Raw genomic sequence first — 18,180 nt, forward strand, 5'->3', positions numbered from 1 at the left:
TTTTTGATTGATTTGGAATGCGAAAGAACGGAATGGAATAGCCTTCGGAATTGATGGACTGTACCCACTTGTCTTGCGTTAGAGATCGCCAGGCTTCTGGGTACATTGATAATCTTCCCCCGACTGCCTCCGAAGGTGGACAGTCGGGCAACACCTCAGGGATGCTGAAAAGGCTTATCGGAAAAGGTTTCTCGATTGCCCTGGTTCTGCGGACCCCCCTGCCTCTAGGGCGACGTCTACCATTATTGTTCCCCTCTCTGCCTCTAGAGGGGAACCGACTCTGTCGCCAGGCAAAGCCCCTTGAGATTGCTTATGGAACCACATCTTTCCACTTTTCTGGCCCTTGGGGTAAGGCCTAGAAGGAGTAGAAAACGGACTCGACGGCAGAAAGAGTTTTGCCATCCGTCTCGCACCTTGTCAAGGTTTCTTTCACTTGAGGACCAAAAAGGGACGATCCATCAAATGAGGAATTAGTGAAAGACGTCTTAAAGGGATCCGCAAAATAGCATAGCCGCATCCAGGCATGCCGGCGTAAGGCCACACCTGTACCTGCAGCTCTGCTCGCTCCATCAGCCGCATATGAAAGAAGGCGCATGGAGGAGTTAGCTATCGAATTGAGGGTTGCCAGCTGAGCGTTCATCTTATCCTGAAAACCTGCAGCTGTTGGATCCTTTAACATCTCACTTGCTTCCTTGATCAAGTCTCTGAAGACGAGTGAAATGACAGAGGTAGTTCAGCGAACGCATTGAAAAGGTCGCTGACGAAAACATCCGCTTCCTGTACCTGTCCATAGACCTAGATTCCTTGTTAGGGGGATGGACAGGCACTGAAGGATCAGCTAGTTCCTTCTTGGTGGCAGCAGCTACCACCATAGCATCCACAGAAACTCCTTTAGTCAAAAATTGTTTGTCTGCTGGTGCTGTAATAAACTTTGAAGGTCTCCTGGGGGTGGGGTCCACAGAGTCAGGAGCCGTCCAAGCCTTTTTTGCTACCACCTGCATAAGGGGGTCAAAGGGGGGGGACACCCAGGAGGTGGAAGGGCGAGAGCCAAATGCCTCAAGATACACAGATTCATCCTCCGAAGGCTTAAGGGCTGGCCAATTCCCCCTCTGTTTTAAGATCTCCAGGATGTCTGCAAAGGAGACATCTTCAGAGGGGGAACGGGGGGAACCTTCAGAATCCTCTAAATCCGTGTCAGAGGTGACAGACTCAGGTGAGTCTATGTGCTTCCTCTTGCACTTTCTCTTCCTAGGGGGCTCTCCTGCCAATTCAGGAGAGGCCTCGGAAGAGGATGAAATCCCCACAGGGGATTCTTGAGGAGCTGGCTCTCTGCGGTCTGGGAAGAGGGAGTGAGTAGAAATTACCTGAGGCACCGAGGAGGGAGGGGCAGACGGAGCCAACTGTGGAGTTGAACCAGGTTCCAATACACTCCGCATGACCTCGAAAGCACCCCTGTCAGGCAGAGCCAGAGGTCTCCGCTCTGAAGAGCTGAAAACCTCCCTCGGCACCGACAGTGATGGCTCCGAGGCCGATGTCGGAGCCGAACTCACCAGCGCCGAAGCACCGAGAGGGAGAGCGGGGTCGGACAAGGGTCCGATGCCACTCACCCCCTCGGAGCCGATGAGGGAAGTCCGGCGCCGAGATTCTTCCAATGAAGAAAACGGAGCAGACAACGGCGCCAAAGACAATTGTATCGGCTCCGACGCTACCACAGTCTCGGGTCCGAAACACCCCGGCTCCGAACTCAAAGGAGTCGGAGGAGGAACATTTTGAGAAATCGGATTAAGCATTGACTGCTGAGTCGGGCTCTGAAGCATTTGGGCCAGTGCCTCGGACTTAAGAAGTCGACTCACTACCCTCTGAAGGTCATGGTCTGAAAGTCTCGACGACCTAGAGGAGTGAGATCTATGGCTCCGTTCAGACAGCAAGGGAGATGCTGGAGCCGAATGAACGGAGCCAAGAGACGGTGACCTAGACCTTTTCCTAGTTGTCGGTTCCGATAATTTTATCGGAGCCGACTCAGTGATTTCCAACACCTCGGCTCCGGCCGGAGCCGAGGGAACCGAAGAAATAAGAGTTTGAGTCTCATCGGCTCCAGCCGGAGCCGATGTTGTAGCAGACTTCGAAGCCTTAGGTGTCGACTCAGAAACTGGAGCCAACGACCTAGAAGGTTTGGAGGGTTTGCCTGAAGAAACAGTCGGGGGACCCTCAGGCTTCAATAAGCCTCGTAATATAAGTTTATTTTTTCTTTCCTGCAGGACTCTAGGGCTGAAGCCATGGCATACAGCACAAGAGTCCTGCAGGTGTAAAGGTCCCAGGCAGTACACACAAGAAGTGTGACCGTCTGTCAGAGACATTTTCTGACAGCACGAGTCACACTTCTTGAAGCCTGAGACCTTTGAATCCTTAGACATTTTAAGGAAAAAAGTGTAACCACCACACAACACAAACACACCGATTACACTATCCACTAAGGTTAACTAAAATTAAACTACTAAAATTAGTTAGTTTTTAAATCCCTACAAACACATACACTCCACTAATAAGGGGATGGAAGGGCCCGAAGGCCTGAGGGAAGAACTAATAAGTTCTTGAGGAAAAAAGGGTGGATAAACAGGAAGGAAGGGGTCAAAATCCACTCAACTAAGGGAAATAACGAGAAAAAACTAAATTAAAGGGGCTTAAATTAACTATAGACTAATCTATATGAACTGACCTGAAGCCGGTAGAAACAACACACCTCGATCGCTGTAGCGGCAAACGAGATCTGAGGTATTACCGCCTAGCATTGTGGGATATAAGGGGAGCCTTGAGCCGGTGGAACCAACTCTCGAGCTTTTAGAGTGGCCGAGTCGGAGCCGAGGATTGGCTCCGAACCCATCCAGCAAGAATGAAGGCGAGATGGACAACTTAACATCATTGATTGCTGAGTGCTGAATTAACTTTGAGTGGTAGGATTGGTTGTTTTAGTAATGAATTAAAGTATTTAAGTTCTGTTGCTGTTTGAATGAACTGTCTGATGAAGCAATGGTTACCATTGCGAAAGCGCTCACCATTTTGTATTAAAAAGATTTTACTTTGTCGTGGTTCAGCTAATTTATTCCAGCTACCTTCCTACTGAGCACCTGTGTTTCAACATCTTCATCTTCTGGGCTGGTTTGGATTTATTTGTTTGCTGCTTATAAATATATATATATATATATATATATATATATATATATATATATATATATATACACACACACACAAGTCAGGAAAAACGAAGCAGGATATCCCAAAAATTGGTTCTTTATTGAGCCACGACACTGAAAGCACACCATGGTGTGCTTTCAGTGTCGTGGCTCAATAAAGAACCAATTTTGGGATATCCTGCTTCGTTTTTCCAGGCTTGTGTAGGTGGTTACTAGTACTTTTGGCTTGGATTCTGCTTACTTTTGGTTTTATATATATATATATATATATATATATATATATATATATATATATATATACACACACACACACACACACACACACATATATATATATATATATATATATATATATATATATATATATATACACACACACACACACACACACACACACACATATATATATATATATATATATACACACACACACACACACACACACATATATATATATATATATATATATATATATATATATATATATATATATTTTTTTTAAATAAACAGGTCTCGAACCCAGGACATATACATCATAGTCACAGTAGTTCACCACCAAGCCATCACAGAAGTTACCTGGAGTGTTTTATTAATTTCTTGTTCTATTACTATGCTCAGCATATATGATAACACCTGTTTTGTTTATTATGCTGGATGTACTGTAACTGACATTGTCTTTTACCTATGTTCTATATCTTCTTTTACCTGGAGTGTTTTATTAATTTCTTGTTATATTACTATGCTCAGCATACATGATGTAACCTGTTTTGTGTATTGTGTTGGCTTGATGCTGGAGCTTTTCTCCCCAGGCCTCTGCTGAAAATGGACCTGGTCCAGTCGGAATTTCTCAGTTAACAAATGTAAAATAAATAAATAATAAATAAATAAATAGTATGAAACTGTTTATAGATATTACACTAACATCAAAGCCTTAAACTCTGCTGTCGGATAAGCATTGAAGCAATTCAGGACCAAAGAAGAGATAGGAAGCCCATGCATACCTTTCAGCCCATTAGAGCACGAACTCTGTACAAACTTAAGACAGTTGATAGAATAAAAGGTATCACATCAGCATACATCTGCGAAGGGCATGAGACAGAACTCAAAGTCTATTACTAATTTCTGAGATTCAAGATTCCAAGGCATACTGCCTAAAAAATTAGTCGCATAACAGATTTTGTAGTAGCATGAGATCTCTGAGAATAGGAATAAAACTGGAAAATAACAAAGGTCTTCTTACCCCTGATTCACTGGATAACTACAAATTCATGACAATGGATCAAGAACCTGACAAAAAGGAAGCCCAATGTCACTATGAGTGAAAAGAAAAGGTAACATAATATTTCCAGCCGCACGCAGCCATCAAGGAAGGAAAGAAGCGTTAAGAAACAACAATCTACAGAAAAAAAATCGACAGAAAAAAACAAAAAAAATAGATATTTTTAAGAAAATAAATTTTCCTACACTGGAGACTTGGAATCCTCCGTCTAACCACGATGGTGGCAAATGAGATCTGAGGAGTTATGGATGGTGTATTATGGGAAGAGGGAGGAGCTCGAGACTAGGATTCAAAGTCTTGGAAATGCAGCTGAGTCAGATCGGAGACCCATCAGTGAGGAAGAATGCAAAGGACATCAGATTACCCTATTAAATTCAAAGTTCATGCATTGGAAAGACCACATCTTACTCATAAACTTTGTATTACTAGAAAATGTTATCATCTTTGTTATTTAACAGCAAACTAAATTTCATACTGCTTTATTACATCAGCATTTGTAATCTTATAAATCAGCAGTCTAAGCCAAAAGATAAATGACACACTTCTAAGGAAATTGATGAAGGCTAAAATCTGTAAAAGATAGAAATTATATAAGGTGAAAGCACAGCTTTTGTAAAACGATCATGCCAATTACAAGTCAAAACCCTGCTGCTGTGTCCAGTGTGCAAACAGCTGTGTTGATACAATTAGAATGTTATTTGTATGTCAACGTGAAAGGTCTACTTACCACAGCATTTGGTGATTAGCTTGTCTTTTTTAGTTGCCTCATTATGCGCCTTCTTCTTAATATTTGCAAGCCTAAGGTAAAAGTACAAAATGTAAAATCAATAAGATTTAACAGCAAAGTGCAGAGAAAAGCACCAGTGTGGAAACACAGCAGTCACAGTTCAAAATATCCACAGGTAAAATAGGCAGCAGGGAAAACAAATCCAAGTATGGATATTTTGAACTGTGACTGCTGTGTTTCCACACTGGTGCTTTTCTCTGCACTTAGTTTTCATATTTGGTTACTGGTGTGGTTTGTTTGCTGGTAGAATTTTTGTGTTTTAAGATTTAACAGCAAAATAAGTGTTTTTTTTCCTTTTTGCACAGCTATGCAACATCCACTCACTGATTCCTAATCCATTACACCTAGTAACAATCTTACAGTGCTGTGAGCTGTGCAATATGCTTACATACAATTCAGTATTTATAATGAAGTTTATACCATGTATTTAAGCACTAATAATTCATGTATTCTAGTAAATACTGTTTTATGTTTACTTATTCAGTGTCACTTTTTGGCTATGTATTGTGCATGCAATCTTTGACAAATGCCTTAATGACAGTATTGTTTTTTCTTTTCTTTTTGTATTTCTAAATGCATGTCTTTCTGTTTGTTGCATTTGCCACTGTGGATTGGGTTGTGGCCAAAATGTTTTACTGGACCAGTTGACTTACCCAGTTATAAAGTATGAACACATTGAATGAATAAACAAGACAAGCTCAGCACACTCACTGTGTAGAAACGCATCATACTCCTCTCCACATACCAACCCGATCCAGTCATGTACATACAAAAGTAAAACAAGCACCAAAGATCAAAAGAGACAGAAAGAACATCAAGCCGTTTCCATCAAGGTAGTAACAAAAACCCTCCAAATGTCTTCTCACACAACACTTTTGACTTGTGTAGTTAGAACTTTCATCTTCTTCAATAACACATAGGACTTTTTCATAACTACTAAATAACACTGCAGTGCACTGAAAAAAAACAAAATCACCTTACCATGTGACTGTGGCTAACCAACAAAAATCATTAACTAAAACAATCAAATATCAATTTAAGGTGATTTTGTTTTTTGATTCCATGTGGTAAGATGACTGTGTTTTTTAAATGCACTGCAATTTTTTTTTGTGTTAGCAGTTTCGAAAAATCCTAAGTGTTATTGGAGAAGGCAAAAGTGTTAACCAGTCAACAAAACATCAAAAGCAGATGGAAGGAGTACTTCCAGCGGCTTCTGAATGAAGAAAACCCCACAGAAACTGTACTGCCCCAGATGTAGCCTATGGTGTGAGAAGAGGAGCCCACCATAGAAGTAAGAACAGCACTAAAGAAAATGAAGTCAAGGAAAGCAGCAGGCTCAGATGAAGCCACAGCAGATGTGATAAAGATGTTGGGTGAGATAGCGGAGAAATGGCTCCTGAGGGCACTCACAGCAGTGTAGAGAGAAAGGTGTCTCCCACATGACTGGATAATAAACATACTAGTGCCAGTGTATAAAGAGCAAAAGAGACATTCACAACTGTGGGCAGTACAGAGGTATCAAACTCCTGTCACACTGCATGAACTCTGCAGAGGGTAATTGATAAAACAAATATGCAGAGACGAGGAACTGAAAGCACAACTGCAAGTTGTCAAAACTTTTTCAGATGATATAAGAATGCCATTTGTCTCGATAAATGTGTAAAAGCAATATTTAAAGCAGGAAAACTGCAGCACCAAGAAAACATCAGTTTGGGACAAGAATGTGATATAAAAGAACTTGAGCAAGAAGGAGTGTATAAATATTTGGGAATTGATGAAGGATCAACAAGAAAACATGAACAAATGTGAATACAACTTAGTAAGGAATACTTTAGAAGACTTAAATTAATCCTGAAAACAGTGTTGACATCTAGAACAAAATTTGTGCTATAAACCAATTTGTACTTCCTGTCCTAACTTACAGTTTTGGAGTGATTGATTGGCCCCAAAACATGTTGGATAGATTAGACAGGAAAACAAGAAGGATGCTTCATGCTCACCAAATGACTTATAAAAATCAGTGCATACCAAGATTATATATTCCCCGTTCCAAAGGAGGGATAGGCCTCCTTGAAAATGATTACATGTATAGATCTGCAATCGTGGGACTGCACACATAGCTGCTGACCTCAAGACCCAAACGTAGTGAAAGTTTTGAAATATGAGGAGAATAAATCTAAGATGACTTCTCCGCTTAATCTAACAGAAGCACATCAGCATCAAGCAGGAATGGAAATAAAATCAGAAGTAGATAAAAATCAGGCAGCAACTGAATGTGCCAAAAAATAAAAGAATGAATATAAGGTAAAGGACCAGATGAGAAGGCAAGAAATGTGGAAAATGTATAAATATAGTTGCAAGTATAGAAACCCTCTGGAAGAACCTCATGTTGATCAGGGTCGAATGCAGTAATGGTGAAGTAGAGACAAATTCAAACCAAGAGATGAAAGGTTAATATTGGCATCCCAAGATAGTGGGCTATGTATATTTTGGTTTACAAAGTCCATTGAACATGTAGGAGAAACAGAATTGGAAAAAGTTGTACACCTCGTTGCTGATTGTGATATACTAATTGCAGAAGGACTGTATATGGAAAGACATAATAATGTGGCAAGACTATTGCACTGGGGATTGTGCAAACATTATGGTATTGAAACGGATGAAAAACCCTTGAAACATGAGCAACAAAGCATCACAGAAAATGATGAAGTCTACATCACACGGGATCACCCATTACCAACAGTTCAAAAAATAGATGCTAGAAAATCAGATATAGTGGTCAATGAAAAGAAGACAAAAGTAGCATTGATCATTGAAATCGCCACATCCACTGACTATAGTGTCTTGCATACAGAGAGACACAAAGTCATAAAATATCAGGATTTGCAGGCAGAAATGAGAGCAATGTGGAAGAAAGATACCCAGAGAGTTCCAGTAGTAGTAGAAGCAACGGGTCTTATAAATACAGAATCTACAATCATATTTAGATATGTTACCAATACATGTAACCCCATACAAATTGCAGGAGTCATTACTGGGCACATTGTGGGTGCTGCAAAGGGCATTTCTGGCTGACATCAAAGACTGGAACAATACTAATTTCATGAACTTTAATCATACTTTGACTTAGGAATAGGGTCCATTCCCATCATGGTATTAGAAACCCAAAAGAATTGGAGAAATTAAAAAAGGAAGAATAATTTCAATTTGTCTAGGATAAGGAAGATCTTCTAGAGTGACAGGTTGGCTGTGTTATAGTCAAACTACTCAGATATCACTGAATATTCCTTGTATGAAGACAGGCTAAGGAGTACCATGAAAATTGAATCTGAAATGTAGGCCAGGAGCCTTAAAGTAACTCTGACATGCAGGCCCTAAGCATGGGTCAGATTTATAAAGAAGGGTTTCAGCAATGAGATCCTTTCCTTGGGAGGAAAAGAAGGTTCCAGTCTATGCTCTATACAGTCATTACAAAGATCTTCCTTGTCTCCAGCTTCAGGTTGGATATGGGGAAAACCCTAGACTGATGAGCATGGACATTGTCAGGGCAAGTACCTTCTCTACCTCCTGTCATAAGGGCACTTGAATGAGGTAGTCATCTACATAGGGCTAAATGGGGATAAACGTTGTTGTCATAGGAGTCAACACTATGCTTAGGTATTTGGTAAAGGCCATGGGTATAATGGATAGCCTGAAAGGAAGGGAGGTATAAAGTAGTAGATTTCCCCTCTCCAAAACTGAGGAAACATTTGTGTTGATGGTAGACTGGAATATGCAAGTAATAAATGCCGCGGTGGTACGGCGGTATTACCTCACAGCAAGAAGTTCTCCAGTTCGATTCTCGGCTGGGCTTGGGAGTGCCTCCTGTGTGAAGTCTGCATGTCCTCCCCGCGGTTGGGCAGCATTCAAAAGACATGCGTGCGTAAATGGGCGTGCCTTAGTTGAAGGTTGAGCGTCGAGCTGGCACCTTGGCGTTTCGTAAAAACAAATCTACTGCCAAACATTAGCGGACCGGAGTTCCACTGTGGTGACCCCTTACTGGGAAAAGCCGAAAGACAAACAACAACAACAATCTTCAGTAGTATATTATAATAGGGGTGAAGCAAGAGGGAGCCTGGGACCCACAGCTTTGGGGGGGGGGGGGGCAAGACCAAAAAACAATATACTTTGTGATGTTGCGGAATAAAAAATCATTGCTTGGTGACAAAGGTTTCACCCCCCCCCCCAACAGTATAAAATTCATGAAGTAGTTGAATATATAAGCACTTCCCACATCCAAAGCAAGTTACAGTGCTTTTTGCTGAATTGCCCATCAACTCTACAGAAAATGAGCAAGGACACCAGTCTGAACTGCTTGTTCTTTGTGCAGTACAGAAAGGATGTTTTATTTTGCTTGAAGCAGAATGTGCTTTGCTTGTACTTTGAACAGTATGAATCTTTTTCTAATTGTGCATGAGGCAGAAACAGTACTTACGTTCTTGAATGGAACATGACAGGCAGTATTTAAATGAGAATAAGAAGTTATGTACCTACCATAATGTTCCATGTTAGTTGTCTTCTTCTCGCCTTCTTTCTTGCTGGATGGGTTCGGAGCCGATCCTCGGCTCCGACTCGGCCAATACTAAAGCTCGAGAGCTAATTCCACCGGCTCGAGGCTCCCCCATATCCCACAATGCTAGGCGGTAACTCCTCAGATCTCGTTTGAAAGCTAGGCCAAGCAAGAAAAACTCCATAACATGGAGAAAGGGTAACCCACCTCTATAGGGCTGACTGTGAGGTGTCCTAAACCTAACAGAGGAAAAATATAGAGGTGGTAGAGCATGGGAGAAAGGATTGAAAGGTCACAAGACAATCTCCTCTAGGTCTGTCCAGGCTAGGGGGAAGGAGGGTGGGACGCAAGAAAGAAGGCGAGAAGAAGACAACTAACATGGAACGTTATGGTAGGTACATAACTTCTTAATGTTAAGTTGTCTATCTCGCCTTCATTCTTACTGGATGGGACCGCGTCCCTAGCACCTTGTCCCGGGTGGCCTATCAGAACAGACTCTTGAGAACAGTGGAACCAAAGTTGGCACGGTCTCTGGAGGCTATGTCCAACTTGTAATGAGAAATGAAGGTATGAGGGGAAGCCCAGGTGGCTGCTGAGCAAATAGAATCAATAGGAAGCCTATCCTGAAAAGCTATGGATGTGGCTAAGGCCCTAGTAGAATGAGCTCTAGGCTTCGAGGGCAATTGTTGGTGCCTGATCTCATAAATAAAGGTAATCATAGAAGTAAGCCATCTAGAAAGTGACACTTTAGTGACTGGAAGGCCCATCTTGCCTTCTGCATATGAAATAAACAGTTGGTCTGATTTTCTAAACTGTTTAGTCCTGTCTAAATAAAAGTTGGCGATGAATATCTAAACAATGAAGTTTCTGTTCTGACCTGTTGCCATAGTTGGGGAAAAAAACTGGGAGATCAATAGTTTGATTCAGATTTGCTTGAGAGGACACTTTGGGCAAAAAGGATGGATTGGTATGCAAGGATACCCTATCTCTGTGAAAAAGTAAATACGGGGGATGACAGCATAGAGCATGGAGTTCCGATACCCTTCTAGCTGAAGTGATGGCTATTAGAAAAAGCATTTTCCAAGACAACAACTTCATAGAACATGAAGCCGCAGGTTCAAAGGGGGGTAGAATCAATGATGCTAGAACCAAGTTCAGATCCCATGGAGGAGGTGGATCATTGATAGGGGGCTTAAAAAGAAAGACTCCTTTCAAAAAGGCTTTACAGAGTTTGTGAGACATAATAGTAGACTCTGACACGCCCACATGAAAATTAGATATAGCCGCCAATTGAACTCTGATAGTAGAAGAAGAGCCCACTTGGAAAAGCTCAGCTAGGAAATCCAGAATGGACTGAATAGGTGCAGTAAAAGGATCTATTTCCCTGGACGCTGCCCAGAAGGAGAAACGTTTCCATTTGCTGCTATAAATCTTCCGGGTAGAAGACTTATGAGAAGCTATCAAGATATCTCTAACTGAGTGAGATATTAAGGGAAGCCTGGCTAAGGTTGGAATTGGAGGAACCACGCTGTGAGGTTCAGAGAAGAAAGGGATTGGTGCAGTTGACCCGATTGATGGGTCAAGAGATCTGGAACTGGGTCCAGATGCCATGGTTGCACCAAAAGGTAACGGTGAAGAAAGGGAAACCAAACCTGTCGAGGCCAATAAAGGGCAATGAGGATCATTGAGGCCTTCAGAGCGATGGCTTTCGAATCAGCTGAGGTATCAGTGGGAAGGGGAAAGGCATACAGGAGTCCCGGAGGCCAATCGTGAACTAGAGCGTCTCTGATGGGATGACCTGGTAGGGGAAAGAGGGTGAAGAAATCGGGACACTTGCTGTTTTGGGGAGTGGCAAAAAGATCGCAGCAAGGTTGGCCCCAAGTTCAAAAAACTTCTTCCAACACTGATTTCTTCAGAGACCACTCGTGAGGCATGAGAATTGCTCTGCTCAATCTGTCTGCTATCACATTGGACTTGCCGGGAATGTGCGTTGCTATCAGGAAACGCTGAGAAGAGATCGCCCATTGCCACAGTCTGAGTGCTTCTCGACATAAGGGGTAAGATTTGGTCCCGCCTTGCTCGTTGATGTACCACACTACTGACATATTGTCCGTCTGAATTGCTATAGTTCCCTTGGGAAGAGAGTCCTGAAGGGCTTGCAACGCTAAAAGCACTGCTCTCATCTCTAGAACATTTATGTGCAAGTGGCACTCGATCGGCTGCCACGTGCCCTGGACTGTCCTGCCCTGGTAATGCCCCCCCCACCTGATCAGGGAGGCATCCATTGTCAGAGTTGCAGCCGGGGGTGGGGGAATGAAAGGTCTCCCTAGAAGAAGTTGGGGAGATGTGACCCACCAGGAAAGATGATTCCTGCATGACTGAGTTATGCTGATAGTGTGGGACATTGGCAGAAGTTGAAAAGACCACTGAGTGAAAAGCATCCACTGAAGAATCCTCATGTGGAAGCGGGCTAAGGGGAGGAGAGGAATAGCCGCCGCCATAATCCCTAGGACTTTCAACACCAGTCTGACCTTGACCCTGTTGTGTCGTAATAGAAGAAAAACCTGCTTGTGAATGTCTGCTACTCTTTGTTCCGTGAGTCTGGCTAACAGACTGACTGTGTCTAATCTTGCGCCTATAAAGGTAATAGACTGACAAGGCGACAAGACAGACTTTTCGTAATTTACAGAGATGCCTAGAGTCTGACAGGTTCGTAAAGTGTAGTCTCTGGCTAAAAGAAGTAGATGCCTGGTGGTGGCAGTCAGTAGCCAGTCGTCTAAGTACGGAAACACCTGGAATCCCTGGCCCCTCAAATGAGCGACCACTGCCATGCATTTGGTGAACACTCGGGGGGCTGTAGTGAGACCAAAGGGCAGGGCCCTGAACTGAAAATGATTGGCTCCTAGCCTGAAGCGGAGAAATCTCCTGGATCGTCTGTTCATTTTGATGTGATAGTACGCATCCTGGAGATCTATGGAGCACATCCAGTTGTCCTGACCCAGAAAAGGCAGGATGGACTGCAGCGTGACCATCCGAAATTTTGTTTTCTTGACAAACTTGTTCAAGTTGCTGAGATCCAAAATGGGTCTCCAGTCCTCTGTCTTCTTTGGAACCAAAAAGAATTTGGAGTAGATTCCGGATCCTTGTTGGTCTGCTGGAACTGGTTGAATGGCTCTTTTTGCTAGCAGCTTTGAAATTTCTAGTGCTGCTTGCTCCCTTTGACTGGGTGGAACGTCTGGAAGGGAGTTTCTGGATTGTTTTGGGATGTGAATGAATGGAATTCTGTAGCCTTCGGATATGATAGACTGTACCCACTTGTCTTGAGTAAGGGAAAGCCAGGCTTTTGGGTACAGAGATAATCTTCCCCCGACTGCCTCCGAAGGTGGACAGTCGGGCAGCCCCTCAGGGGTGCTGAAAGGGTTTGTCAGAGAAAGTTTCTCGACTACCCTGATTTTGCGGGCCCCCTCTGCCTCTAGGACGGCGTCTATTATTATTGTTCCCCCCTCTGCCTCTAGAGGGGAAATGACTCTGTGCGTCCGGTAAGACTCCCTGTGGTTGTTTGCGGAACCACATCTCCCCCCCTTCTGACCCTTGGGGTAAGGCCTAGAAGGGGTAGAAAAACGGACTCCGACGGCAAAAGAGTCTTACCTTCTACCTCGCACCTTGTCAGAGTATCCTTCACTTGTGGACCAAAGGGAGATGATCCATCAAAGGGGGAGTAAGTGAAAGACGCCTTGAAAGGGTCCGCAAAGCTACATAGCCGCATCCAGGCATGGCGGCGTAAGGCCACCCCTGTACCTGCGGCCCTGCTCGCTCCATCAGCTGCGTACGAAATCAGGCGCATAGAGGAGTTGACTACTGAGTTAAGGGTAGCCAGCTGGGAGTTCATCCTATCTTGAAACCCCACAGCTGATGGGTCCTTCAACACTTCACTCATATCCTTGAGCAAGTCCCTTTGGAGACGAGTGAAATGACACAGGTAATTCAGCGAATGCATAGAAAAGGTCGCTGATGAGAACATCCGCTTACTGTACCTGTCCATGGTCCTAGATTCCTTATTAGGAGGATGAACAGGTACCGAAGGATCCGCTAGTTCCTTCTTGGTGGCTGCAGCCACCTCCATGGCATCCACAGAGACACCTTTGGACAAAAACTCCTTGTCTTTGGGGGCAGTGATAAATTTGGCCGGCCTCCTAGGGTTGGGTTCCACCGAGTCAGGAGCCACCCAAGCCTTCCTTGCCACCACTTCCATGAGGGGGTCAAAGGGAGGGGACACCCAGGAGGTGGAAGGTCGAGAACCAAATGCCTCAAGGTACACTGATTCGTCCTCTGAAGGGTTAAGGGCTGGCCAATTCCTCTTCTGTTTCAAGATTTCGAGTATGTCTGCAAAGGAGACATCTTCAGAGGGGGAATGAGGGGAACCCTCAGAATCCTCCAAATCAGTGTCAGAGGTGACAGACTCAGGGGAGTCAATGTGCTTCCTCTTGCACTGTCTCTTCCTAGGGGGTTCTCCTGCAAGGTCAGGAGAGGCCTCGGGAGAGGAGGAAATTCCCACTGGGGATACTTGAGGCACAGATTCTCTACGGTCCGAAGCAAGGGGGTGAGAAGAAAAAACCGCAGGCACTGTGGAGGGAGGGGCTGATGGAGCCGACTGTGGAGTAGAACCAGGTTCTAACATGCTCCGCATGACCTCAAAGGCACCCCCGTCAGGCAGGGCCAGAGGTCTCTGCTCTGAAGAGCCAAAAACCTCCCCCGGCACTGACAAGGATGGCTCCGAAGCCGATGTCGGATCCGAACTAACCAGCGCCGAAGCACTGAGAGGGAGAGCGGGGTCGGACAAGGGTCCGATGCCACTCGCCCCCTCGGAGCCAACGAGGGAAGTCCGGCGCCGAGATCCCTCCAAGGAGGAAATCGGAGCAGACGACGGCGCCGAAAGGAAAGGTATCTGTTCCGACGCTCCCACAGTCTCGGCTCCGAGCAGCACCGGCTCCGAACTCAAGAGAGTCGGATGAGGAATATCTAATGGAACGGGGGTAGCCATCGACTGTTGAGTTGGGCTGTGTAACATCTGGGCCAGTGCCTCGGACTTAAGAAGTCTACTCACCACCCTCTGCAAATCATGGTCCGAAAGTCTGGAGGACCTAGATGAGTGTGACCTATGGCTCCATTCAGACAAGAGCGGTGACGCTGGAGCCGAATGAACGGAGCCGATAGAAAGAGACCTGGATCTCTTTCTAGTAGTCGGTTCCAACAAGGGTATCGGAACCGACTTCGACTTGTCTGTCTCGGCTCCAGCTGGAGCTGAGGACACGGTGTGTGTGGCAGGTCTAAGATCATCGGCTCCGGCCGGAGCCGATGTCTGAACCGTATGAACGGTCTTTGAACCTCCGGAGGACGGCTCAGACACTGGAGCCGACTGCCTGGAGGGCTTAGAGGGTTTTCCCGACAGAGACTGGGTCGGGGGACCCTCGGGCTTCAACAAGCCCCTCAAGATCAATTTGTTTTTACGTTCCTGCAGGACTCTAGGGTTGAAACCGTGACAGACAGCACAAGAGTCCTGCAGGTGTAAAGGTCCCAGGCAATACACACAAGAAGTGTGACCGTCTGTCAGAGACATCTTCTGACAGCACGAGTCACACTTCTTAAAGCCTGAGACCTTCGATTCTTTAGACATATCTAAAGAGACAACTGTAGTGCAATCACTCACACAAACACACAGATTATACTAAAATTTAAATTAAACTAACTAATTTAACAAAGATCCTGACAGAAAAAAACACACTCACTCCAACTACTAGGAGGGGTGGGAAGGGGCCTAACGCCTAAGGGAAAAAACCCTTAGAAAAAATTTTTGGAAAGGGAAGATATTTGTAAGGGAGTGCTAACAAACTAAGTAACTAACTAATTACTATAGAAAAACTAACTTAAAGGGGGTCCAAGTTTGACTAGAACTATAGAAATTTAACTAACCTGCAGAGCCAGTTGGAAAAGCACCTCGTCAGCTAAGCGGCAAACGAGATCTGAGGAGTTACCGCCTACCATTGTGGGATATGGGGGAGCCTCGAGCCGGTGGAATTAGCTCTCGAGCTTTAGTATTGGCCGAGTCGGCTCCGAACCCATCCAGCAAGAATGAAGGCGAGATAGACAACTTAACATTGAATGTTTGATTTATTTGTGCATGAAGTAGGCTGAAGAATCACTTGTACACTGTTGGATATCTGTGGTACTGATTTATCTTTTGCTTATTGCTGAAACGTGTGTGTGTGTGTGTGTGTGTGTGTGTGTGTGTGTGTGTGTGTGTGTGTGTGTGTGTGTGTGTGTGTGTAAAATACCCCAGTTAGAGAGCACTGTCTGGTTAAGTGACTTGCCTCAGAGTCATAGCAGGTAGAAAGAATCAACCTCTGTACCCCTTATGAAGGCAGCTCATTAAGAGCTTGCAACCTTAATCCTCCACACCAACTGCCACACCTCTTTTTTCAGTAAATGATTGTAGTTTACAGTCCATCAGTGTCAGTCATTAGAGTTTCACAGTTTTTGTGGTTCACAAAATGCATGTTGATGAAAAAAACAAAAATGATGTCCTTAACATAACCATAGATTTATGTTGTCTAACTTTCTTCTGGTACAACAGATGGCTGTCGGATGTCGTCGAATCTGACATCGGTACCATTTCTGAAGCTACACTTATCTAGGCCACTGACTCCTCCCATATCCATAATTCTCTTCACTTCACCTTAGTATCTCGGATTAAGTCTGCCCTACCAAATCAAAATTTATAGTAATAACACATTAAATGCTAGGTATTAACTTGACAGAACATATCAAAAACAGGGATAGCCATCTGATTGGACAGCTCACAGACAGCGTGCAAGTTAGATCCATTCAGTCACCAGAAGTCAATAGATGATAATCTAGAAGAGGGCTGAAAGAGGGAGGTTGAACTGGACAAAAATCAGACAATGTGGATCTATCATTATGGTAAATATATAACTTTTGTATCCGATGGTGTCTATTTTCATATCTGATTCAACACATGGGGCAGATTCCAAAGCTGTTTTTACCTAGGTGGTATCATGGAAAGTCATTCATGAGAATGGTGGAACCAAAGAAAGAACATGCTCTATACTCTCTGTCCAGTTTATAGAAAGACACAAAAGTGTGTACTGTTGACCAAGTTGCAGCTGGACAAATATCATCGATAGGAAGCCTACTCATAAAGGCTGTTGAAGTGGATATTGCCCTTGTGGAATGAGCTTTGGGTTTTGTTTTTACACAGACAAAAGAAACACAATGTGATAACCATCTTGAAAGTGTCACCTTAGAAATTGATTTGCCTTACCTAGCTCTAGAAAAGGGAATGAACAGTTGACCAGATTTCCTGAAGTGCTTTGTTCTGTGAAGGTAGAATCTAAATTGGTGATGGGCATCCAACATGTTCAGAATGTATTCCCCTTTGGTAATCTGGGAAAAAACACTGGCAGATTGATTGGTTTAAGTTTGCCTTCATCGCCACCTTAGGTAGAAAAGATGCACTGCTTCTTAAACAAACTGTTTTTGTGAAAGTCTACATAAGGGTTTTGCAGAAAAGGTCTTGTAACTCTGAGATTTGTCTTGCTGATGTAATACTACAAGAAAAATAGTTTCCCAAGTGAGAAATTTCAAGTCTACTGTTGCTGCTGGTTCAAGCGGGATTGAGTTAATGCTTGAAGCAAGATAGTTTTATCCCATGGAGGTAATGGGTCTCTGACTGGAGGGCATAGAAGGAACGTTCCTCTCAGAAGAGCTTTGGAAACTTTTAGAGATGTTACGGCAGCGCCATTTTGACCTACGTGGAAATTAGAAACTGCATCAATTTGCACCGTGGAGAAACTAGAACCTTTGTGGAAAGGTTCAGACAGAAACTCTAATATAGAATTAATGGGGGCTGAAAAAGGGACTATGCCTTTTGACATAGTCCAGAAGGAAATCTTTTCCACTTGCTATACTAAACTTTTTTTGAGGATTTTTTTGGAAAGTGGAGATAAGATGAACAACTGATGCTGGCAGCCTGGCATCTTAGACTACAATTAGAATTGTAGTCTAAGAAGTGGTTAGTTTCATGGGCTTTTGGTCTGGAGGAGGCAATCCGTCTGGTCCAACATCTATGGGGATGTACTAGTAAAGGATACAGGAAAGGGTACCATGTTTGCTAGGGCCAGAAAGGAGTAATGAGAATCATTCTGGTCTTGCATCTTCTTGCTATCTAGATACATTTTTTTCATTTGGAACAACAGGGGGAAATGCATAAAGGAGACCTAGGGGCCAATCTTCAACCACAGCATGCCTCAGTGACTGCTGTCTCTGTGGAGGGATCTGGCAAAGTAAATGCTGCAAC

General features: G+C 43.9%; 1 protein-coding gene across 1 annotated transcript in view; it reads right to left on the reverse strand.

The window, feature by feature from the left end:
- The window catches only part of SPATA24 (spermatogenesis associated 24), a 1,033,606-nt gene that overhangs the window by 436,244 nt on the left and 579,182 nt on the right, over positions 1-18,180 (reverse strand). The window contains exon 4 of the mRNA XM_044068997.1: positions 5,198-5,268. Coding sequence (XP_043924932.1) covers positions 5,198-5,268 — 71 coding nt within the window. The remainder of the gene's footprint in view (positions 1-5,197; positions 5,269-18,180) is intronic.

The sequence above is a fragment of the Protopterus annectens genome, chromosome 4.part0, assembly GCF_019279795.1.
Source record: "Protopterus annectens isolate FY-2018-M chromosome 4.part0, PAN1.0, whole genome shotgun sequence".
NCBI classification, from domain to species: Eukaryota; Metazoa; Chordata; order Ceratodontiformes; family Protopteridae; genus Protopterus; species Protopterus annectens.